This window comes from Mobula hypostoma, chromosome 13, assembly GCF_963921235.1.
Source record: "Mobula hypostoma chromosome 13, sMobHyp1.1, whole genome shotgun sequence".
NCBI lineage: Eukaryota > Metazoa > Chordata > Chondrichthyes > Myliobatiformes > Myliobatidae > Mobula > Mobula hypostoma.
The window spans coordinates 931941-956361 of NC_086109.1; the positions used below are offsets into that span (position 1 = coordinate 931941).

The window sequence follows — 24421 nt, forward strand, 5'->3', positions numbered from 1 at the left end:
AATATAACTCAATTAATGTGGTCATACCTTTCTTATTCCTCATTTCCATCCATAAAGCCTGACTGGACGAGTTCTTCTGTCTGTCCTGACTGAGCACTGTTGTGATATTTACCCTGACTAGTATTGCTACCTTTCTCCCTTTAATCCCTCCCACTCTGTCACATCTAAAACAATGGAACCCTGGAATATTGAACAGCTATTCCTACCCCTCTTGCAACCAAGTCACACTAATGGCTACAGTATCATAATTCCATGTGTAAATCCATGCGCTGAGCTCATCTGCCTTTCCTACAATGCTTCTTGTATTGAAAGATACGCAGCTCAGAACATTGGTCCCACCATGCTCAACCTTTTGATTCCTGACTTTGTCTGAGGTCTTAACACCATCTGTCTCCACAACTACTCCACTCTCTGTTCTGGCACTCTGGCTCCCATCCCCCTGCAACTCCAGTTTAGCCCTCCCCCATCCATGCAGCAGGAGCAAACCTTCCTGCTAAGCTATTAGTACCCCTCCAATTCAGTTGCAGGCTGTCTGTTCTGTACAGGTTCACCTTCTCTGGAAGAGAGCCGAATGATCCAAAAATCCGATGCCATCCTTTTTACACCAACTCCTTCGTTAAACTGTCTGAACTCTTCCTATTTCTGGCCTCAATAGCACATGGCACAGGTAGCAATCCTGAGATCACAACCCTGGAGATCCTGTCCTTTAACTTAAAACCTAACTCCCTTAGCGCCTATACCTTCTGTCTAGTCGTGGTAACTTCACACACTTCATGCCCCCTGACACCTGGAACTTCCGCCATACTGCTGGTATTTTCCACAGTGAAGACTAATGCAAAATACTTGTTCAGTTTGTCTGCCATTTTGTTGCTCCCCCATTACTACCTATCCAGCAGCATTTTCCGATGGTCTGATATTCACTTCCGCTTCTTTTACACTTTATGTATTTGAGGAAGTTTCATATCTTTTCCATCATATCTGCCACCATTTGATTGACAGATTCAACCGTACAGCGCAGGAACAGGCCCTCTCACCCATGGTGTGTGCGCTGACCACGATGCCAATCTAACTGGTCCCATCCACTGTACGCTTCCATTCCCTGCGTGATCATATGCCTGTCTTACTAGTTAAACATCACAATCAACTGTCTCCATCACCTTCCTTGGCATTGTGTTCCACACACCCTTCATTACCTCTTTGTACAAAAATCTTGCCTGGTAAAGATAGATAGATAGATAGATACAGTTTTCCCCCGCCATCCTAAGGTAGAGTGTTCCTATGAAACGGTTCGTAAGCCGAAATGTCGTAAAGCGAAGAAGCAATTACCATTTATTTATATGGGAAAATTTTGTGAGCGCTTGCAGACCCAAAAATAACCTACAAATAACACACAAAACCTAAAATAACAGTAACATATAGTAAAAGCAGGAATGATACACAGCCTATATAAAGTAGAAATACTTCTCTACGATTGCCTGCACAGATCTCCGTAGTGAAAATCTCATGCAAGCGCTGTTGGCATAAACGCGCTCTCCAATAACCTTTAAACTATGAAGCTGCCAAATCTACCAAATAACACGTAAAAATACACAGCCTATATAAAGTAGAAATAATGTATGTACAGTGTAGTATCACTTACCGGAATTGGGAAGACATCGAGCACACTGATGATGGTGTATTAGACTGAGTCGTCGCAGGCTGGGTGGTGCAGTGGCCCCCACCCTCTGGGCCGCCGACTGATACATTGCCTCGAAGCACGCAGGGGTAGTCGGGAGGCACACAGCACATCTTTAAGGAAAAAGCCGAAATAAACATGCTAATTAATTAGGTGCTGCCCAGCACATAAATGTCGGCGCAGATCAGAGGCGATTGCCGATTGCATCGGCACTGATCTGGGCCGACAATTATGTGCTAGGCGGCACCTAATTAAATAACATGTTTATTTTGGCTTTTTTCTTAAAGATGTGCTGTGTGTGTCCCAGCTATCGTTGCATTTTCCGCGAATCAGTATCTGTCCGTGGCCTGGGGGGTTGGGGTGGTGGGACACTGGGGTGTCATCTCATCGTCGATCAGGGCAGGCAGCTCATCTTCTCCTATGACTGCCCGTCTCGATGTCGAAGATCGAGGCTCGTCGTCTGCTGTGGCTGATGTGGAAGGCTTGCTTGACTGCTGAGCCTCGCGCATTTTTCTATCACACAGTTCTTTAATAAGGATTCAAACCATCCTGCAAATATCTCCTAAACCGACGTACCCTTTCAAAAATAAAGTAGTACTTTATCATTACTCATCCGGTTTGGATTATTATCCTTTTTTCTTCCAATTGCATCAGCTCTTCATCTGTCAGTTCTTGGTGATGGGATGCCAAAACCTCTTCAACATCATGTTCGTCAGCTTCCACAAGCCAAACTCATGTTGTCCTTACTTCGTTCACCACAATCAAAACGCTTAATTATGTCTAGTTTTGCCGTAAGTGTAACACCCTTACGAGCTCTTTCAGGCTTTTCCGATACCATAGAACTCATCTTGCAAACAACTGCTCACGGGCACGTGTTAAAGCAAAGCAGTTCCCAATCCGGGGGAGAGCGGCTGCTCGGGGCACGCTATGCCTTTTATCGCGCGCTGAATTTTTTTTCGTAACAGTGAAAACGCCTCTGAAAGTGAAAACAGGGTACTAATGTAGGTCTTTCGTAACAGTGAGGTTTCGTAAAGCGAACGTTCGAAAAGCAGGGGACACCTGTATACCTTATTGATCCTAAGGGAAATTGGGTTTCGTTACAGCCGCACCAACCAAGAATAGAGCATAAATATAGTGTGACGAGGAGCCTGGTCTAAGGGATTATTAATAACACGTGTAAAAGGAACAGAAAATGTGATGACTGTCTGTCAAGGTGTTGACAGCTTCAAACTCGCTGTGTTAGCCAAATAGCTGATAAAGATGTATATTTGTGTATGTATCAAATAATGTATTCATGTTTGTAATTTTTACCTCCCGGTAAAAATCCTTAAAAGGGGGGAAGTGTGACAAGAATACACATAAAATTAAGATGTTTGCTGGCCTGGGCTAGCATCAGTGGCATCAGCAGTTGGTCTGCCACCTGCCCTCAGGGGAAGGAGAGATAAGGAACAAGGGAGCAGCGTCTGGAGATGTGTAATGAAGGGACGTGGGAGAGAGAGAGCTGTCGGGAGCGGCTTCCCTTTGAACCCTGAACTGTTTGAAGTGGTGGACAGGCGATGCCCCAGCAGGGGGATAAAAAGGGACAGGTTCGCTAAGGCAGGACATACACGCCACCCGAGGTAACGAGACCCTGGAAGCGGTGCGCCTCTCACGAGTGGGTGAGAAGTACCAGACAACGGCCAGGGTGGAAAGGTACGATCAGCGGGAACCCGGTGTGTGTCCGCCCTTGCCTGGGTGCCGGGTTCACTGCAGAGGATCGACTGCATCTGGAGGAGGGGTCACAGTCGGTGACCTCAGGTGACATCACCAAGGACCCGCCCAAAAGTTGCTTGTGAGCAATCTCGCCGGTCTGTGAGTGAAGCCGTTCTGAATGATCAGTTGTTCCTGTTCTATCTCTCTCTTCCCCCACGTTGTCCATTGCCATGGCAACGATTACTGCGAACTGAACTACTAACTGGACTGAACTTTGAGTCACTTTGAAATTTGGTCATTTACCCCTAGACAACGATAGAGCTTGATTGATGCTGTTATCTTAATTCTGTGCACATGTGTGTTTATCATCGCTGAACTGTTGCATTTATTATCCTTTCGATTACTGTGTTGCTTGTTTCTTTAATAAAACTTTCTTAGTTCTAGTACTCCAGACTCCAACTGAGTGATCCATTTCTGCTGGTTTGGCAACCCAGTTACGGGGTACGTAACAATAGCAATACAAAAACTACAAACCATCAAACAACAAAATGCAAACTATGCTAGATGGACGAAAGTCCAGGACCAGTCTATTGGCTCAGGGTTCGATGGCTACAGGCAGGAACGACCTCCCGTGCCGCCCAGTGTTGTATCTCGGTAGAATGTGGCCGAAGTCCAACAGTAAAAAGTTCAATATCCGGTCTACAAACACGTTCCTCAATTGTAATATGACCAGGATTGCACCATCCGTTGTTAACCAGAACAGTAAGCATCCAACTCCTTTACGCTTCCTGCTCTCAGTGCACTTCCGGTCAGCTGGAACGGTCTGGAATGTTCAAACTTTCCTGCCTCACCTTAAATCTGTGTTTTCTAGCATTTAGCATTTCCACCCTGGACTCCAACTATCTACACTATCTGTGCCTCTCACAATTCTATTTACTACTCATAGTATCTAATCCAGGCAACATCTTGGTGAACCTCTGCTGGTGCTTGATTAAATGCTTCCATATCCTTCCTGTAGCGTGATCAGAATTACACTCATTACAACGAAGGTTGCCACCATATCCACCAAATCTCTGCCAAAGTACCGCAGTCTCCTCCATTGCATCCGGCAGAATCCAGGGAATAGATCCTGTCAGGCCCAGGAGACTTAATGTTCTTCGATACCCAACACCTCCTGCTTCCTAATAAAAACATGCTCTCACCATCACTTGTATCCCTCTGCTTTCTTAATGCTGTTATAATGTGCTTGTTTAGTCTCTCACCCACTTCCCGTGGCTTCAGGTAGAAATTCTCTCATTTGTCCTCCAAGTGGACTTGCCTTTCCTAAGCTGTCTTCTTGTTCTTATAAGTTGCCTTTTCCTCAATCCTACTATACAAAAACATTTCCTGCTCTACTTGATCACTTGTCTCAGTGTCAGAATCCCTCAGATGTGTGCCAAGGAGACAGTTAGTTACCCATACCAGTGGGAGGGACAGTCCTAGTGGCAAAGGACTGGGGGTGGTCACCCTGTTGATGGAAGAGGGGATGTGACTTAGGATGAGCAGTTTTCAAATTAACTTCTGTCTCTGCAGATGTTTTCCCTCAGCAACTCGAAGGTGTGAAACTCATCATCAACAAACATCTCAGCAACCACTTTCAGGTCAGTATAATGAAAAATCCACTCAAACTCTAACCCCAGCCCAGACACAGACACGGAGTGAAGCTCCCTCTACACTGTCCCATCACACACTCCCAGGGCAGGGGCCAGACACAGAGTGAAGCTTCCTCTACACTGTCCCATCTCATACTCCCGGGGGATGTTCGATCTAGTAACACTTGTCTATTTTGCACTGCTCATTCTCGATCTCCCTTTCCACAGGCTGCACATACAATCCACCTGAGCTCAATGTCACCCCATTACCATTTCAAGGCAATGTACTCAGGAGATCAACAGGCAGACTCTGATGAGGTGGGTACTGTCTGTGGCACGTGAATGTGTGTATGCGCCTTCCAGCTCATTCTCTCATTGCACTGGTCAGCACCATGGATCACAGAGTGAACCATCTCCCTGCTTATGTCATTTAAGACTATAAGACATAAGAGCAGAATTAGGCCATTCTGCTCATCAAGTCTGCACTGCTATTTCATCATGGTTGATCCATTTCCCTCTGAATGCTATTCTCCTCCCCAAAACATTTCTCACCCTGAATAATCAAGATCCTATCAAGCTCCAATGACATGGCCTCCATAGCTACCTGTGGCAAAATTCCACAGATTCACCACCCTCTGGCTAAATAAGTTGCTCCGATAATGCTGTATTAAATTAACTCCATTTGTCTCTAGGTGATCCATATCCCTCCATGTTCAATCTCTGCCTACAAACTTCTTTAGGGCCTCTACTGTATCTGCTTCTACCTCCACACCTGGCGACACACTCCAAGCATCCCCTTGACTCTATGTCAGGGGTTCTCAACCTTTTGTATGCCATGGGCCGCTACTATTAACCGAGAGGGTCCATGGATCCCTAGTTGGGAACCTCTGCTCTATGTAGAAAAACCACCACACATCTCTCCCAAACTATCTCCCTCTTACCCTGAAGTTATGCCCTCTAGCATTGAATGTTTCTATCCTGGAGAAAAAGATTCTGACTGCCTATACTATCTCCCTCTCACTTTTTCTCACTTTCTCCCTCTTAGTTTTTCCCACTCTTACTCTGCTCCCTCTCACACCATTTCTTTGAAACACCAATTTTTCCCTCTCTTCCTTTCCCTGCGTTATTCCATCTCTACTCACTCTTTGTTCTTCCTCTTGTTAACCCTTTCTCCCTCTCTTTGTCATGCTTACTGTCTCTTGTTTTTTCTCTCTCTCTCTCTCGTAATCTCTCTCTCACACATTCTCCTAATCTCCCTGACCTCCCTCACCTATGCTCGGACCTCTCCCCAGTTGAGGCCCCTTGGGATCCCAAGTTTCGAGGAATCCCCTCATTTCCAATGGGAGCCTAACCACTCACCTGTCCTTCAATCTTCCATTTTTAGTCACTGGTTATTTTACTTACAAGACATATGGGTGTTTGTGATGTCGTTTGATTTGATGCCACTTGAAACCAATCTCTCAGCAGGCTGTTTAACAGCACAGGAATTGCATCACACATCCACCGTACTGTGGGGATTTCTTGGGCTGCAACCCCTCAGTGCCCAGTGACAGCAGTAGGTAGTGCAGCTGTCCCTGCAGGGAGGCACTAGGATGGCGTACCCACGGGTGAGAGGGTGAAGGAGCCTTCTCAGCAGTGTCCTGCAGCAGGTGCCCATGTTCTTTAGCTCTGTGGTCACAGAGAGCTGTGTGGTACAGCCTATGCACTATTCACACATCTGGTGACATCTGTGGAAAGCAGTTTGGTACAGCAGAGAGCCTGTACACCACACCACTGTTTGCACCTCAGTCAGCCCGCCCGTGGAAAGCCAGATGGTATAGGGCTCAGCCTGCACAACACGCCACAGCTACTTTACGCTTCTAGTAATATACAGGTACTACAACTATTCCCAGCTCTCATTGATGGTGACCACAGTGCAAAGAGTTGGTTGTAACAATCCATCTGGGATGTGTGGGGCCCGCGGTGTGTGTGATGTGTGGGTTGGTCAGAGTAATCTCTGCCTGTTTTCCCCATTCCCTTCAGTTCTTGTGCTCACTGGTGGGATTGAATGGGAAGGAGTCGGGTCCATTGGGGATGTAGACAATGCTAGTAAATGGAAAGGGTTGGAGTCTTGTTGGGAATGTGGATAGTGGGAGTGAATGGGAAGTGTTGGGGTCTAATTGGGAGACTGGATGGTGGGGGTGATTAGGAAGCAGTAGGGTCTATTGGGTATGTAGACGGTGGGAGTGAATGGGAAGGAGTCATCTATCGGTGATGTGGACGGTGGAAGTGAATGCGAAGGGGTGGGTTCCACTGGAAATGTGGGTGGTGGGAATTAATGGGAAGGAGTGTGGTCTGTTGAGTGTGGACTGTGGGAGCGAATAGGAAGAGGTGGGGTCCAGTGGGAGTGAATGTGAAGGAATGGGGTCAGTTGAGTGCAGAAGATAGGAATGAATAGGAAGAGGGGTCTGTTGGGAGTCTGGATGGTGGGAGTGAATTGGAAGGGTTGGGAATTATTGAGGATTTGACTGTGGGAGTAAATAGAGAGGGGTGGCTCCCATTGGGAGTGCAGATGGAGAGAGCAAATGGGAATGGATGGGGTCCGTTAAGTGCAGATGGTGGGAGTGAATGGGAATGGGTGGGCTCTGATGTGTGTTGTTGGTGGGACTGAATGAGAAGGTGTAGGGCCCATTTGGAGTGTGGGTGGTGGAAGTGAATGAGAAGAGGTGAGTTGCAAGGGAGTGTGGATGGTGGGAGTGAATGGAAAGGGATGGTTTCTGTTGAAAGAGCAGATAGTGAGAGTGAGTGGTCAGTGTGGGTAGATGGAGCGTGTGTGAAGAAGTGAGGTCTGTTCAGAGGGCAAACGGTGTGAATGAATGGAAAGAGGTAGATTTTGTTGGTAGTGCAGACAGTGAGAGTGAGTGGGTCACATTGGAAAGGTTGTGCACACGGAGTGAGTGGGAAGGAATGCGGCCTGCTTAAAGTGCAGATGGTGGGAGTAAATGAGAAAGGTGGAGCTCGTTGCAAGTGTAGGCGGTGGGAGCAAAAGGGAAGGGTTGGGATCCCATTGGGAATGTAGAGAGTGGGATTGAATGGGAAAGGTTGGGGTCCCTTTGGGAGTGTGGACGGTGGGAGTGAATGGGAAGGGTGCAGGTCCTTTTGGGAGTGTGGACAGTGAGTGAATGGGGAAGGTTGCAGTCCCATTGGGAGTGTGGATGGTAGAGTGAATGGGAAGGGTTGGGGTCCCGTGGGCAGTGGGAGTAAATGGAAAGGTTGGGATCCGTTGGGAGTCTGGACGTTGTGAGTGAATGGCATGGGGTGTCATCTATTAGTGATGTAGACAATGGTATAGGAAGGAGTGGGTCACTTTGGGGGTGTAACAGTGGGAGTGAATTGAATGAGGTCCATTCAATTTGGATGGAGGAAGTGAATCATAAGCGGTGGAGTTGGGTGGGAGTGAATGGGAAAGGTGAGGTCCCATTAACAGTGTGGATGGTGGGAGTGAATGGAAAGGGGTGGAATCTATTGGGAGTGTGGATGATGGGAAGTTGTGGGTTGCAAAGGGGTGTGGATGGTGTGAGTGAATGGAAAGGGGTTTGTTCTGTTTGTAGTGCAAATGGTGGGAGTGAATGAGAAGGTGTGGAGTCCATTGAGTGCGGCTGGTAGGAGTGAATGGGAAGGGGTCAAGTCCGTTAGGACTGTGGATATTGGGAGTGAAAAGGAATTAGTGGGGTCTGTGGGGACTGGGAACATTTTGAAGGGTAGCATTTTGACCTTGACTTTTCCTGTTGCTTCGTTCCCCACTGTAGAGCTTCCCACAGGCCCTGGGAGAAGTGGACAGCACAGGCAGTTTGAACGCTCAGTGTGTCGCCTTGTTGGCTAATCGGATCCGAGCCAAGGCTGCCTTCCAGGTGTGTTACTGAGCAGGAAATGGCTGGGGCTGAGCTCGCAGGGGCAATACCCTCAGTCGTGTTAACAGAGGGAGGAGCTTGAAGGCAGTCATTCCCTCAGTAGTGCCCACCCTAACGCTCCTAATCTTTGTCTCCCCATATGTTGGTGACGAGGAATTTGGAATATTGTGGTCAGTTTTGGTCGCCTTACTGTAGGAATAAACTGAAAAGTGCTCAGAAAAGACTTATGAGGATATTGCTGGATCTCGAGGGACTGAGGTATGGAGAGGTTTAGCATGTTGGGGCTTTATTCACAGGAGTGCTGGAGACTGAGGGGTGATCTTCTGGAGCTATATAAAATCAAAAGAGGCATAGATAGGGTAAATAGGCACGTTCTTTTTTCCAGAGTTGGGGAATCGGACTGGAGGGCACAGGTTTAGGGTGAGAGGGCAGAGATTTAAAAGGGATTGGTGGCAAAGGATGGTCAGTATGTGGAAACAGCCGCTTGGGAAAGTGGTTGACATCAATAACTACATTTGCAACAACAGGTATATTAACATTTAAAAGACACATCTGGCTATGCATGTTAGGGATATGGGCCAAAAACATGCAATGGATCAAGTTTAGCTGAGCCTCATGGTTGACATGGAATAATGGGGCTGAAGGGCCTTTCTGTGCTGAATGACCCATTTACTCCACGGCTATTCACCATCTACATCATGAGTAGGATGTGGGAATCAAGAGGAGTGTATCGAAGAGAAGGAATTAGCAGGATCCAGAACCAGGCACAGCGCTTTCTGAAAGCTTAGTGTGATGCTGACCCACAAGTGACCAGTAAACTTGGGTGCCTGACATCCCAGTGAGGTTGGACACAGAATTGGGAGGAGCTGCCTTTGGGAACAGGTCTCTCATTGGTTGGGAAGGTGAACTCCATGATCTACGAACACGACCATTGCTGGAGGTCACTCCGTAGGTTAGTGGGGCTGTAGAAAAGGTAAGTCCAGACTAGGCTCACTTGCAGAAGGACAGGGCTGAACCGGTGGGAGTTACACTGAACCAGGTCCCACCCTGGTTAGACCATAATGTACAGACAATGTCTGGGTGTAGTTCTGGCGTTGTACCCTGGAACACCGGAGGGAGGCAGATATTTAGAGGGGGCTGGTCTATCATGAAACAATGAAGGGAGGGGTGGAATAGTCTGTGTGCAATGGGGAGGTTTCTGCTGGTGGAGGAGAGCAGCAGGATGAGAGGGTCCCTGTGGGGATTTGGGGGATAAACCCCTCCCTGAGAATGGTGTAGGATCCACCCGCACAGGGAGGGGCTGAAGGTAGCACCCTGTGTGCATCAGGCAGGGCTGGAGAGAAATAGTGTGGGGGATGAAGTGAAGGGAGGGCCACCTGGAGACTCTTACATGAGGAAAGTGGAGGGAGTGGAGGGCTAGTATGGACAGGTGAGCTGAAGGATGTATGTGCACTAATATGTTGGAGGGAGGGAGAAGGAAGGATGGGACAGCATCCAGTGATGCATTTTCTTCCCAAAACCAGACCCAGCAGGAGCGCTTCCAGACGTGGCAGTTTGACACGGAGTATCGGGGCGACTCCTTCACTGCCACCATCACCCTCGGCAACCCTGATATCATCAGTGAATCTGGTGAGTAGGTGCTGACTGCTTCTCCAGCAATTTGGAGATGGGGAAATGGTACCAGCAGTGCTGGGCAGAAGCTACTCAGCACAGGAGGTCCTACACACCACATAGATTAACTCACGTTCAACTGGGGAGCTCACAGGTCCACTGCAGTACAAGCTCCCTCACTGACCCATCACAATGGAGAGCTTACTCACCACCATCCCTCACTGCCTCAACACAACGCACCCCCCCCACAGAGTGGAGTTCCCTCGTTGCCCCTCCCTTGATGCACCTTCCAAAGTGTGGTGCTGCATAAGACCATAAGACATAGGAGCATAATTAAGCCATTCTGCCCATTGAGTCTGCTCTGCTATTCCATCATGGCTGATTCTGGATCCCACTCAACCCCATACTCCTGCCTTCCCTCCATATCTTTTGATCTTCTGACCGATCGGTAAACTATCAACTTCTGCTTTAAATATACCCGTGGACTTTGCCTCCACTGCAGTCTGTTGCAGAGCATTCCACAGATTCACCATTCTCTAGCAAAAAAAAATTCCTGTTCGCCTCCATTCTAAAAGGTTATCCCTCAATTTTGAGGCTGTGCCTCCTAGTTCAGGATACCCCCACCATAAGAAACACCCTCTCAACATCCACCCTATTTAGTACTTTCAAAATTTGGTAGGCTTCAATGAGATCCCCATACATTCTTCTAAATTCCAGTGAGTATAGGCCCAAAGCTGCCAAGCGCTCCTCAAATGTTAACCCCTTCATTCCTGGAATCATCCTCATGAACCTGCTCTGGACTTTGTCCAATGACAGTATATCCTTTCTGAGATACAGGGTCCAAAACTGTTGTCAGTACTCCAAGTGCGGCCTGACAATGTCTTATAAAGACTCAGCATTATCTCCTTGCTTTTATATTCTATTCCCCTTGAAATAAATGCCAATATTGCATTTGCCTTCTTTACCACAAACTCGACCTGTAAATTAACCTTCTGGGAGTCTTGCACATGGATTCCTAAATCCCTCTGCCCCTCTGATGTTTGAACATTCTCCCCATTTAAATAATAGTCTGCACTATTGTTCCTTTCACCAAAATACATTATCATACATTTCCCTACATTGTATTCCATCTGTACTTTTTGCCCATTCTTCCAATTTGTCTAAGTCCTGCTGCAAACATATTGCTTCATCAACACTACCTATCCCTCCACCTATCTTCGTGTCATCCACAAACTTTACCACAAAACCATCAATCCCATTATCCAAATCATTGACAAACAATGTGAAAAGTAGTGGTCCCAATAATGACCCCTAAGGAACACCACTATTCACTGGCAGCCAACCAGAAAAGGCCCCCTTTATTCCCCCTTTCACAGTGCCCCTTTCACAGTGTCCAACTTTCACCGCCCCTCCCACAGCATGGATCTCCCTCACCACCCCCCTCACAGCACAGAGCTCCTGGGACAGGGCACCCAGCATCTGTTGTTGGGGACCCCGTTATGTTACTGAGAATGGGAGAGGTGGTTGGTGAGTGAAGGGAGAACAGTCAGGACACCAGTGGTTACCTTACTCTTTGTCTTCTCATCACCCAGTCATCCTGGTTGCACACTTCCTACAGAGCATCACCCATAACCTGGTGCTGGGTGGTGAGATGGTCTATCATCGCAGGCCAGCAGAGGAAGGAGCCATCTTCACCTTGGCTGCAAAGTACACCAGTGAGTGAGAAGCAGAGATGGACAGTGAGGGGTGTGGGGTACGATGACGGATGGGGGTGTGTGTCTGTGTTGGGGTGGGGTGGGGAGGGGAGGTGTGTCTGTTTTAGCGTGAGGGATATGGTATATGCAGTAAGGACTTGAGTGTGTGTTGGTGTTACCATAAGACATAGGAGCAGAAATTAGGCCATTTGGCCCGTTGAGTCTGCTCCGCCATTCAATCATGGCTGATTCTTTTTTTTTCCCTCCTCAACACCATTTCCCAGCCTTCTCCCCATAACCTTTGATGCATTTCCAATCAAGAACCTATCAATCTCTGCCTTAAATACATCCAACGACCTGGCCTCCACAGCTGTGGAACAACAAATTCCACAAATTTACCACCCTCTGGCTACTGAGATTTCTCCGTATCTCTGTTTTGAATTGATGCCCCTCTATCCTGAGGCTGTACTTTCTTGTCCTAGACTCTCCCACCATGGGAAACATCCTTTCCACATCTACTCTGTCTAGTCCTTTCAACATTTGAAAGGTTTCAATGAGATCCCCCTCATCCTTCTAAATTCCAGTGAGTGCAGACCCAGAGTCATCAAACATTCCTTGTATGATTACCCTTTCATTCCCAGAATCATCCTTGTGGACCTCCTCTGGACCCTCTCCAATGCCAGCACATCTTTCCTAAGATGAGGAGCCCAAAACTGTTCACAATACTCAAGATGAGGCCTCACCAGTGCCTTATAAGCCCTCAGCATCACATCCCTGCTCTTGTATTCTAGACCGCTTGAAATGAAAGCTAACATTGCATTTGCCTTCTTCACCGCTGACTCAACCTTTAGGGTGTTCTGCACAACGACTTCCAAGTCCCTTGGCATCTCAGAATTTTGAATTTTCTTCCTGTTTAGAAAATAGTCGGCACATTTATTTCTACTACCAATGAGCATGACCATGCATTTTCCAACATTGTGTTTCATTTGCCACTTTCTTGCCCATTCTCCTAATCTGTCTAAGTCCCTCTGCATCCTAACCGTTTCCTCAACACTGCCTGCACCTCCACCAATCTTTGTATCATCTGCAAACTTGGCAACAAAGCAATCAGTTTCATCATCTAAATCATTTATATACAGCATAAAATGAAGCAGTCCCAACACCGACCCCAGCGAAACACCATAGTCACTGACAGCCAACCAGATAAAGGATCCTTTTATTCCCACTTGCTGCCTCCTTTCAATCAACTAATGCTCTAACCATGTTAGGAACTTTCCTGTAATACCACAGGCTCTTAACTTGCTAAGCAGCCTCATGTGTGGCACTTTTTCAAAGGCCTCCTGAAAGTCTAAATGTACAACATCCACAGCATCTCCTTTATCTATCCTACTTGTAATCTCCTCAAACTATTCGTACAGGTTTGCCAGACAGGATTTTCCCTTAAGGAAGCCATGCAGATTTTGTCCTTTCTTGTCTTGTGTCACCAAGTACTGCATCACCTCATCCTTAACAATTGACTCTAACATCTTCCCAACCACTGAGGCCATACTAACTGGTCTATAATTTCCTTTCTGCTGCCTTCCTCCTTTCTTAAAGAGTGGAGTGAAATTTGCAATATTCCAGGCCTCTAGCACCATGCCAGATTCCAATGATTTTTGAAAGATCATTTCTAATGCCGCCACAATCTCTAGCACTACCTCCTTCAGAACTCTAGGGTGCAGTTCATCTGGTCCAGGTGACTTATGTACCTTTAGGTCTTTCAGCTTTTTTGAGCACATTCTCCCTTGTAATAGTAACTGCACCAGCTTTTCTTCCTTCACACGCTACAACATCTGGCACGCTGATGGTGTCTTCCACAGTGAAGACTGATGCAAAATACTCATTTAGTTCATCAGCCGTCTCCTTGTCCCCCATTATTACCTCTCCTGCCTCATTTTCTAGCAGTCCTACATTCACTCTCATCTCTCTTTTACTTTTTACAAACTTGATAAAGCTTTTGCTATCCACTTTGGTTACAGTGAAGAGTGCGGGTTGTGTCAGTGATACAGTGAATTCAAGGTGTATTGGTATTTTCAGTAAGGGCTGTGGGGTGCATCAGTAGGGGCATGGAGTGTGTCAGTGTTACAGTGAGAGTGTTGGGAGTGTCAGTGTTTCACTGGGGTGAGCGTTGCACGGTGTGTCAATGTTAGAGTGAGGGTTGCAGGGTATGCCGATATTAGAGTGTGTGCTGTGGGGTGTGTTACAGTGAGAGGTACAGGGTGTGTCAGTGTTAGAATAAGTGGTGCGGAATGTGTTGATGTTACAGTGAGCTGTGCAGGGGTGTTACATTGAGGGGTGCAGGGTGTGTCGGAGTTAGAGTGAGATATTTGGGGTGTTTGGTGTTGCAATGTGGGATGTGGTGTGTGTCAGTGTTCAAGTAAGTGGTGCGGTGTGTTTTAGTGTTACAGTGAGGTGTGTGGGATGTGTCGGTCACAGTGAGAGGTGTGGGGTGTGTTGGTGTCACGGTGAGAGGCGTGGCGGTGTCGCAGTGAAGACACTAGAAGTATGCCTGATGCTATAGTGTGTGAAGGAAGAGAAGTGGGTGCAGTTACTATTACAAGAGAGAAGGTGCCCAAAAAACTGAAAGACCTAAAGGTACATAAGTAGGACCAGATGAACTGCATCCTAGGGTTCTGAATGAGGTAGCATTAGAGATTGTGCTGGCATTAGATATGATCTTTCAAAAATCATTGGACTCTAGCATGGTGCCAGAGGACTGGAAAATTGTAAATGTCACTCCACTTTTTAAGAAAGGAGGAAGGTACCAGACAGGAAATGATAGACCAGTTACCCTGACCTCAGTGGTTGGGAAGATGTTAGAGTCAATTGTTAAGGATGAGGTGATGGAGTACTTGGTGACACAGGACATGATAGTACAAAGTCAGCATGGTTTCCTTCAGGGAAAATCCTGCCTGATGAACCTGTTGGAATACTTTGAGGAGATTACAAATAGGATGCAAAGGAACTTGGGAGTTCTTGTGCAGATCACCCTGAAGATTAATTTGCAGATTGAGTCAGTGATGAGGAAGGCAAATGCCATGTTAGCATTCATTTCAAGAGGTCTAGAAAACAAAGGCAAGGATGTGATGCTGAGGGTTTAAAGGCACTGGTGAGGCCTCACCTTGAGTATTGTGAACAGTTTTAGGTCCCTCATCTTAGAAAAGATGTGCTGGCATTGGAGAGGTCCCAGAGGTGGTTCGCAAGGATGATTCCAGGAATGAAAGGGTTATCATACGAGGAACGTTTGATGGCTCTGGGTCTGTACTCGCTGGAGGATGAGGGGGGACCACACTGAAACCTTTTAATTGTTGAAAGGCCTAGACAGAGTAGATGTGAAAAGGATGTTTCCCATGGTGGGAGAATCTAGGACAAGATGGCACAGCCTCAGGATAGAGGGGTACCCTTTCAATACAGAGATGTGGAGAAATTTCTTTCGCCAAAGGGTGGTGAATTTGTGGAATTTGTTGCCATGTGCAACTGTGGAGGCCCTGTGGTTGGGTATATTTAAGGCAGAGATTGATAGGTTCTTGATTGGGTAAGGCATCAAAGGTTACAAGGAGAAGGCCAGGAAATGGAGTTGAAGAGGAGAAAAACAGTATCAGCCATGATTGACTGGCGGAGCAGACTCAATGGGCCAGATGGCCTAATAATACTCCTATGTCTTATGGTCTATAGGTGTGTGATATCAGTGCTACACTGAGGGGTGCAGGGTGCGTCACCTTGTTACTGTGAAGGGGGTGGAGTGTGTTGGAGCTACAGTTAGTGTGGGGTGTGTCAGGGTGTTAAAATGAGGATTGCAGGATGTATCAGTGTTATAGTGGGAGGTGCAGGATGTGTTGGTGTTATTTACAAGTGCAGTTTGTGTCATTCAGTGACTGGGTGTGGTATCAGTAGTACAGTGAGGGGTGTAGGGTGTTTGGCAGTGTTATAGTGAGGAGTTGGCATGTGTCACTTTTACTGTAAGGGCTGTGAGGTGTGTCGGTGTTTGAGTGAGGAATGTGGGCTGCACTAGTGTTATGGTGAGGGGTGCAGGGTTTGTAAGAGTTGTATTGAGGAGTGTAGGACATATCGGTGGTATAGTGAGGGGTGCGGGATGTGTCGGTTTTGCCGTGAGGGGTCCAGGGTGCATCACGTTGTTACAGTGAGGGTCATGGGGTGTGTCAGAGTGAGGAGCGCTTGGTGTGTCAGTGTTACTGTGAGAGGTGCAAGGTATGTCAGAGTGTTCAAATGAATCCGGGATCTGTCAGAGTGATTAGTGTGGGGTGCGATACAGTGTTATAGTGAGGAATGCGACATGTGTGTCGATGTTGCAGTGAGTGGTGTAGGGTATGTCAGTGTTAGCACGAGGAGTGCAGGGTCTGTCAGTGTGTTAGAGGGAAGATTGCAGAGTGTATCAGTTACAGTGAGGGGTGCATGATGTGTTGGTATTACAGTGAGGTGTGCGGGGTTTGTCAGTTACATTGAGCATTGCGGGCTGTGTCAATGTTACAGCAAGCATGTCGGTGTTGGGGTGAGTGGTGCAAGGTGTGTCAGTGTTAGAGTGAGGGGCACAAACGTGTCGGTGTTAGGGTGAGTGGTGCAAAGTGTGTCCGGGTGTTAGAGTGAGGGGCACAGAGCATGTCGGTGTTGGGGTAAGTGGTGCAAGGTGTGTCAGTGTTAGAGTGAGCAATGCAGCATCTGATACAGTGAGGGGTGCAGGATGTGTTGTTACAATAAGGTGTACGGTGTATGTCAGAGTGTTACTGTGAGTGGTGCAGGGTGTGTTTGTGCTGAGTGAAGAGTGCATTTTGTGTCGCTGTTAGTGAGTGGTGCAAAGTGTGTCAGTGATACAGTGAAGAGTGCAGGATGTGTCAGAGCCTTACAATGATTGGTGCAAGATGTCTTGGTGTTATGGTGATGGGCGCAGGGTATGTCACTGATAGTGAGGAGTGCCGGCTGTGTCAGAGTCTGAGAGTGAAGGGTTTGTGGTGCGTCAGAGTTTACAGTCAGCTGTGTGGGTTATGTTTGTGCTAAATTGAGGGGCGCCAGTGAGTCGGTGTTACAGAGAGGTTTGCAGGTGTGTCAGTGTTAAATTCAAGGACGTGTGTTGTACTGGTGTGAGAATGTGAAGTGCAGATTGTATGGATGTCAGAGTGAGGGGCGTGCAGTGTGTTGGTATTAGAGCAAGGGTTGCATGGGGTGTGGGATGTGTCAGCATTGGAGAGAGGAGTTTTTGATGTTTTAGAGTGAGGAGTGCATGATGTGTCAGATTCTTATGGTGACGTGTATGGGATGTGTCAGTGTTACAGTGAGGGGTGGGGTGTCTGTGTTACAATGATGTGCAGTGTGTATTGGAGTGTTTCACTGACGGTATCTGTTGTATTTTCTGGTACCTGAACCTTTTCTCTGTATCTTGCAGCCTCTCACTGGGTTGGGACATTAAACATTGGTCGAGGGGGTGCCCATGCTAGTTACTACCATCAAGCCAATGATCAGGTGAGCAAGGAGAAGGACAATGAGCCGTCATCGTCGGCCTGGGCCCTGATTGTGTGGGGTGGGGTTTCCTGTGCGAGCATTGTACTTGTGTGTGTGTAGATACACAGGATGGTGTGTTTGTTTATGAGGGGCAACAGTGTGTGTTTACCTGAGCGGTGGTGTGTACTTACACAGGTGGTAAGTGTGTGTGCTTATATGGGTAATGGTCCGTGTGTGTTTTCACAGGTATGGTGCGTGTGTTTACAACGTGGTGTGTGAGTGTTACACGGGGCAGCAATTTGTGTGTTTGCAGAGTGTGTGTGTGTGTGTTCTGTATGTATTTGTGTGCCATATGGCCGAGTGTGTGTACACTGGATGGTGTGTATCTTTATGTTTGACAACAGTGCACCTTTACACTGGCAGTGGTGCTAGCGTGTGCATTTAAATAGGTGGCGTGTGTGTTTACACGAATGGTGTGTGTTTGCGCATATGTGGCAGCCTTGTGTATACACAGGGCAGCTGTGTGTATACACAGGGCACTGTGTGTGTGTGTGTACACCAGATGGATATGTTCCCATATGCTGATAACAGTGTGTATGCGTAGACAGGAGCAACGTGTGTGTGTGTGCGTGCGCGCGAGGTGGCAGGCTGTATATGTATATGCTGGGCAGAGTGTGTGTATGTGTACATGCATGGAAACTGTGTACGTGTGTATGCAGCGCAGTGTGGCTTCCTGCACAGTGTGTGGGAGTCTGCATGTGTACATAACTGTATATGTGGTGGCTGTGTACGCACCTCTGGGGTGACTGTTTTTCTGTGTATATATCCATGTTGCAGCTGTGTGTATATATGCGGATTGACTGTGCATGTGCGCATCCACGGGGTGCATGTGTTTGTGGGCTGTGGGCTTTGTCTGTGCAAACGGGGTGTTGGGTTGTGTGTGAATAATCAGGGTGCCGGTTTGTGTATGTGTACACAGGCATTGGGGTGTGTGCATGCACTGGGTGGCGCTATGTGTACATCTGTGCAGCGGTGGTGTCTGTGTACATGACATGGCAGTCTGTGTACGTGGAGCAGTAGTCTTTGTAAACGGGACGACAGTCTGTATCTAAGTAAGGCAGTTTTTCCCCACAAACAGAGCCATGCTGACAGCCTCTGTAAGGGTAACAAGTATAGCAAAGCTCACAAGTCGCAGGATTTCAAGAGAGAGATGGAAACCTATGGTTGGTACGGAGAACTAAACAACACAGAACATAAATGGTCAGTGCTGCATAGGAATAGTACATTCAGCTCACCATCTTCATACTGCCCACAATGTCAATCTAACAAAATCTGTCTGCCTGTTCTTGGTCCATATCCTCCCCATTCCAGGCACCCACCACACTTTGTTTCAATACTCTTGCCCGAGACATCGCCACCAAACTCCCAGTCTCGCCTTTAATGGATGTCCTTATGTCATAGAGTGATAGAAAGTATAGCGCAGAAACTGGCCCTTTGGCCCATCTAGTCCATGCTGAACCATTTAAATTGACTACTTCATCAACCTGCACCAGGACCATAAACCTCCATAGCACTACCATTGATGTACCTATCCAAACTTCTCTTAAATATTGAAATCAAGTTCCCATGCACTGCTTGTTCTGGCAGCTCATTGTACACTCCTATGACCTTCTGAATGAAGAAGTTTCTCTTCATGTTGCCCTTAAACTTTTCACATTTAATCTATGACCTCTGGTTGCTGTCCCACCCAACCTCAATGGAAAAGCATGCTTGTATTCACCCTGTCTATACCCCTCATAATCTTGTATAACTGATTAAATCTCCTCTCAATCTTCTATGTTCCAAAGAACACAGTCCTAACCTATTCAATCTTTCTTTATAACTCAGGTCCTCCAGACCCGAGAATATCCTTGTAAATTTTCTCTGTATTCTTTCAACCTCTTTTGCACCTTTTCTATAGGTGGGTGACCAAAACTGCATACAATACTCCAAATTAAGCTTCACCAATATCATATACAACTTCGACATCGTATCCTATCTCCTATATTCAGTACTTTGATTTATGAAGGCCAAAAGCTTTCTTTATGACCCTATCTACCTGAGCTGTCGAGTTCAATGAATTATGGGCCTGTTTGCCCAGATCCCTTTGTTCTACCACACTCCTCAGTGCCCTACCGTTCACTGTGTATGACCTACCCTGGTTGATCCTACAGAAGTGCAACACCTCACACTTGTCTGCATTAAATTTCGTCTGCCATTTTTCAACCATTTCTCTAGCTGGTTCAGATCCCGCTTGAAGCTATGGTAGCCTTCATCATTGTCCACTACAGCTCCAGTCTTGGTGTCATCCACAAATTGTCTGATCCAATTAACCACATTATCATCCAGATCGTAGATATACAATTGATAACACGCAACAATAGACCCAGCACCGAGCTCTGCAGCACCTCACTAGTCACAGGCGTCCAGTCAGCGAGGCAGCCATCTACTACCACTCTCTGGCTTCTCCCACAAAGCTAAAGCCATACTGACTACCCTTAACCAGTCCATCTCTATTATAATACTTATATATCTGATCCCTCAGAATACCTTCCAGTAAATTTCCCAGTACTGGTGTCAGGCTCATCGGCCTATAATATCCTGGTTTATTTTTGCCTTTCTAGAACAACAGAACAACATTGGCTATCCTCTAATCCTCTTGTACCTCATCTATCGCGAAGGATGACTTAAATATCTCTGCTAGCTCTCCAGCAATTTCTTCACTTGCCTCCCACAGAGTCAAGTTGTCCACCTTGTCAGGCCCTGGGGATTTATCCACCCTAATTTGCCTCAAGACAGAAAGCATGTCCTCCTCTAATCTGTATAGGGTCCACGAAGTTGATGCTGCTTTGTCTCACTTCCATAGACTCTGTCTATCTCCTCAGGAAATATAGATGCAAAAAATTATTTAAGGTCTTCCCGAACTCTTTTGGCTTCTCAAATGGAATAACGTGCTGATCTTCCAGAGAACCAATTTGTCCTTTTGCTCTTATGTCTGTAAACTCTCCTTCACCTTGTCTGCTAGAGCAGCCTCATGTCTACTTTAACCCTCCTGATTTCTTTCTTAAGTATCCTCTTGCATTTCTTATCCTCCATAAGCACTCTATTTATTCCTCCCTGTCTTACTATGCACCTCCTTTATTTTCTTAACCAGGGCATCAATATTTCTTGAAAGCCTGGATTCACCTGTTATCTTTACCTTTTATTCTGATAGGCACATACAAACTTTTTACTCTCAAAATTTGACCTTTAAAAGCCTCCCACTTACCACGTGCATTTCTGCCAGTAAGCTACCTCTCCCAACCACACTTGCCAGATCCTTTGTGATACCATAAAAATTTGTCTTTCTCCAATTTAGAATCTCAACCTGCGGACCTGTCCTATCACTTTGCATATTTACTTTAAAATGAATGGAATGGCGATCACTCTCGGCAAAGTGTTCTTCTACACAGAATTCTGTCTTCTGCCCTGTCTCACTCCCTAGTAACAGATCAAGTATCACACACACTCTCTTTAGACTTCAATATATTGATTCAGGAAATGTTCCTGAACACATTTGATGAACTCTATCCTATCTGTTCTTTTACAGTATGGGAGTTCCAATCAATATTTGGAAAGTTAAAATCACTTATTATAACAGCCTTGTGTTTCTTGCAATCTCTCTGCAATTTTTTTTTTCCTCAAAATCCCTCGAACTGTTGGATGGTCTGTATTATAGCCCCATTAATGTGGTTGTACATTTCTTAATTCTCAGTTCCACCAACAGCGCCTCACTGAACGAGTTCTCCAGTCTGTCCTGACTAAGCACTGTCATGACATTTTCCCTGACTAGTAACACCACCCCTCCTTCTTTAATCCCTCCCTCTGTCAAATCTAAATCTACAGAACCCTGAAATATTGAGCTGTTAGTCTTGCCCACCTGCAACCAACTCTCACTAATGGTTACAATATCATGATTCCAGGTGTTGATCCATGACCTGTGCTCATCTGCCTTTCCTACCATATTCCTTGCATTGAAAAATGCACATCTCAGGACATTAGTCGCACCATGCTTAATCTTTTGGTTCTTGACTTTGTCAGAGGTCTTTACAGCATCAGATTCCACAACCTCTCCACTAACTATTCTGGCACTCTGGTTCCCATCCCCCTCAACTCTAGTTTCAACCTTGCTGTACAGCACTAGCAAACCTTCCTGCTAAGATATTAATCCCCTTCCAGTTCAGGTGCAAACTGTCAAACTGTCTCTTCTGTGCAGGTCTCACTTTCCCTGGAGGAGAGCCCAATGATCCAAAAATCTTACGTTCTCCCTCATACACCAACTCCTTAGCCATGTGTTAAATTGTATAATCTTCCCAATTTCTGGCTTCACTAGCATGTGGCACGGTTAGCAATCCCGAGATCACAAATGTGGACGTCCTGTCCTTTAACATAGCATCTAACTCCTTGAACTCCCTTTGCAGAACCTTGTCATTGGTACCTGCATGGACCACGATTTTTGCCTGTTCACCCTCCCACTTAAGAATGCTGAGGACTCGATCCAAGATGTCCCAAACCCTGGCACCCAAGAGGCATTATACCATCTGGGAATCTCATTCTTGTCCACAGAACCTCCTTTCTGTTCTTCTAACCAATGAATCCCCTATCACCACAGCTTACCTCTTCTCCCCCTTTCTTTTCTGAGTCAGACTCAGTGTAAGAGACCTGACTGATGTGACTTTCCTCTTCCAGGGCACTGTCCCAACAGCCTCCAAAGTGGTATACCTGTTGTTGAAGGGGATGGCCATAGGGCTACTCTTTACTTGCTGTTTAATCCCTTTCTCCTTCCTGACTTTCACCCAGTTTCCTGTGTCTTGCACCTTGGATGTAACTATTTCTGTATATGTCCTAACTATCACTGCTAAGCTTCCTGAATAATCCAGAGTTCATCCAATTCCTGTTCCAACTCTTTAACGTGGTGTGTTAGAAGCTGAAGCTGGATGCACTAGATGTCTCCCTGCCTTCCCACATCCCACAAGAGGAGCATTCAACTCTCCTATCTGGCATCTCTACTATCCTAACTGAGCAAATGTAAAGAAACGAAAGCAATAAACTGGCAGAGGAAAAAAAATCACTACCTTCAACTTTTTTGCCTTCTCTCATGCCTCTCTTGCTGAAACTTCGAAGAGCTAAAGCTTCAAAATTCCCACTCTAACTCTGTCCAATCCAACAATAGCCGTTCCACTTGCCCCTGCCTTATTTTAATATATTCTTGTCAATCAATCCCAAACACGAATTCGGCACTGTTGAAAGCTCCAAACTGCCGAGAGTCGCTGCCTTTTCTACTCAATCGGCAAACCTGTATTTGACATTTCTATTTTGGGAGAAAGATTCTGACTGTGCCTTACTATTTATCCCTCTCAGTATTTTATAGATCTCTGCCAGGTCTCCCAGCTGCTTCCAACTCTCCAGAGAATTGGAACCCAAGCTTATCCAAGCTCTCCTTCTCACTAATACTGTTGAATCCAGGCAGTATCATGGTAAACCTCTTCTGCACCCTCTCAAAAGTCTCCATATCCTTCTTGTAATGGGGTGACCGGACTTGCACTCTATGCTCCATTATTTAATGACTCATATACTCCATGCCCTGGCTGATGAAGGCAATCATGCCATGTGTCTGCTTTACCACCCTATCAGCCTGTGTAACGACTTTCAGGGAGCTATGAATTTGGTCACTAAGACTTTTCTGTACTTCAGCACTGTTCAGAGTATTGCCATTAACAGTGTGCTGTACCCAAAGTACTTCACTTTATATTTGTCTGGGTTATCCTCCATCTGCTATTTCTCTGCCTATTTCTACAGTGGATCTACCATCCTGATGTTTCCAGTGGCAGTCTTCTACACAATTCACCATGCCATCATTGTTCGATTTACAAATTAGCTCGTCAGTACGTTCATCCAGGTCATTTATATTTCTTGTGTGCGGGTTCACGGTTCCCATATATGGGCAGTTTGAGAAAGCAGTGCATCCGTATTTGTGGGCAGAGGTGGGCATTGATGGTGGCGGCTCTCCCTGCACAGGTTCAGGTGGGGGTTGGCTTCGAGGCCAGCACCCAGACCCAGGACACCACTTTCTCCTTCGGGTACCAGCTGGACATCCCCAAGGCAAACATGGTGTTCAGAGGTAGGTGATAACTGTTGGAGGGAATCAATGGGAGTAGTACGGTGGGGGGGGGGTGGATGCAGGTGGGAAGACTGGGTGCGAGTACAGTGATGTGGGTAATATGGAGAGTGGGGTGTATGGGGTTGGGGAGTGCAGTGGTAAGGACTATGGGGCTCTTGGGGAGTATGGTGGGTAGAAGACAAAACAAAATGTGGGGGAGAGTAGCTATGGAAACAATATAGATCCACAGAGAGACAGTGAAGGTGCCAGTGAGGGAGGGGGAGGCGGTGAGATGGAGGGGAAGGTGAGATACAGAGAGATGCCTGAGGGAGGAGAGTCAGACACGATAAGGTGTAGGGGAGATGGAGAGGGGGAACTGGGCAGGGTGAAAAGGAGACACAGTGAGGGGGGAGATTAGGGGTGAGACAGGGTGGGGGTGGGGAGGGGGAGTGATAGACAGGGTGAGGGGCTGAGGGAGAGGGTAAATAAGGATAAGGGTCATAGAGACATGTGGAGAGAATGGTGAATGGAGCTTCACTGAGCACCATAGATAGTAA

General features: G+C 46.7%; 1 protein-coding gene across 8 annotated transcripts in view; it reads left to right on the forward strand.

Annotated features, from left to right (window-relative positions):
• Positions 1-24421, forward strand: part of LOC134355355 (mitochondrial import receptor subunit TOM40B-like) — a 56130-nt gene that overhangs the window by 23241 nt on the left and 8468 nt on the right. For 5 of the 8 annotated variants that reach the window (XM_063065121.1, XM_063065122.1, XM_063065124.1 and 2 more), the window contains exons 2-8: positions 4940-5007; positions 5227-5316; positions 8787-8888; positions 10412-10517; positions 12092-12214; positions 17631-17707; positions 23783-23885. In XM_063065121.1, the coding sequence (XP_062921191.1) occupies positions 4940-5007; positions 5227-5316; positions 8787-8888; positions 10412-10517; positions 12092-12214; positions 17631-17707; positions 23783-23885 (669 nt within the window). The remainder of the gene's footprint in view (positions 1-4939; positions 5008-5226; positions 5317-8786; positions 8889-10411; positions 10518-12091; positions 12215-17630; positions 17708-23782; positions 23886-24421) is intronic. The other 3 variants (XM_063065123.1, XM_063065125.1, XM_063065129.1) reach the window with 3 other exon arrangements.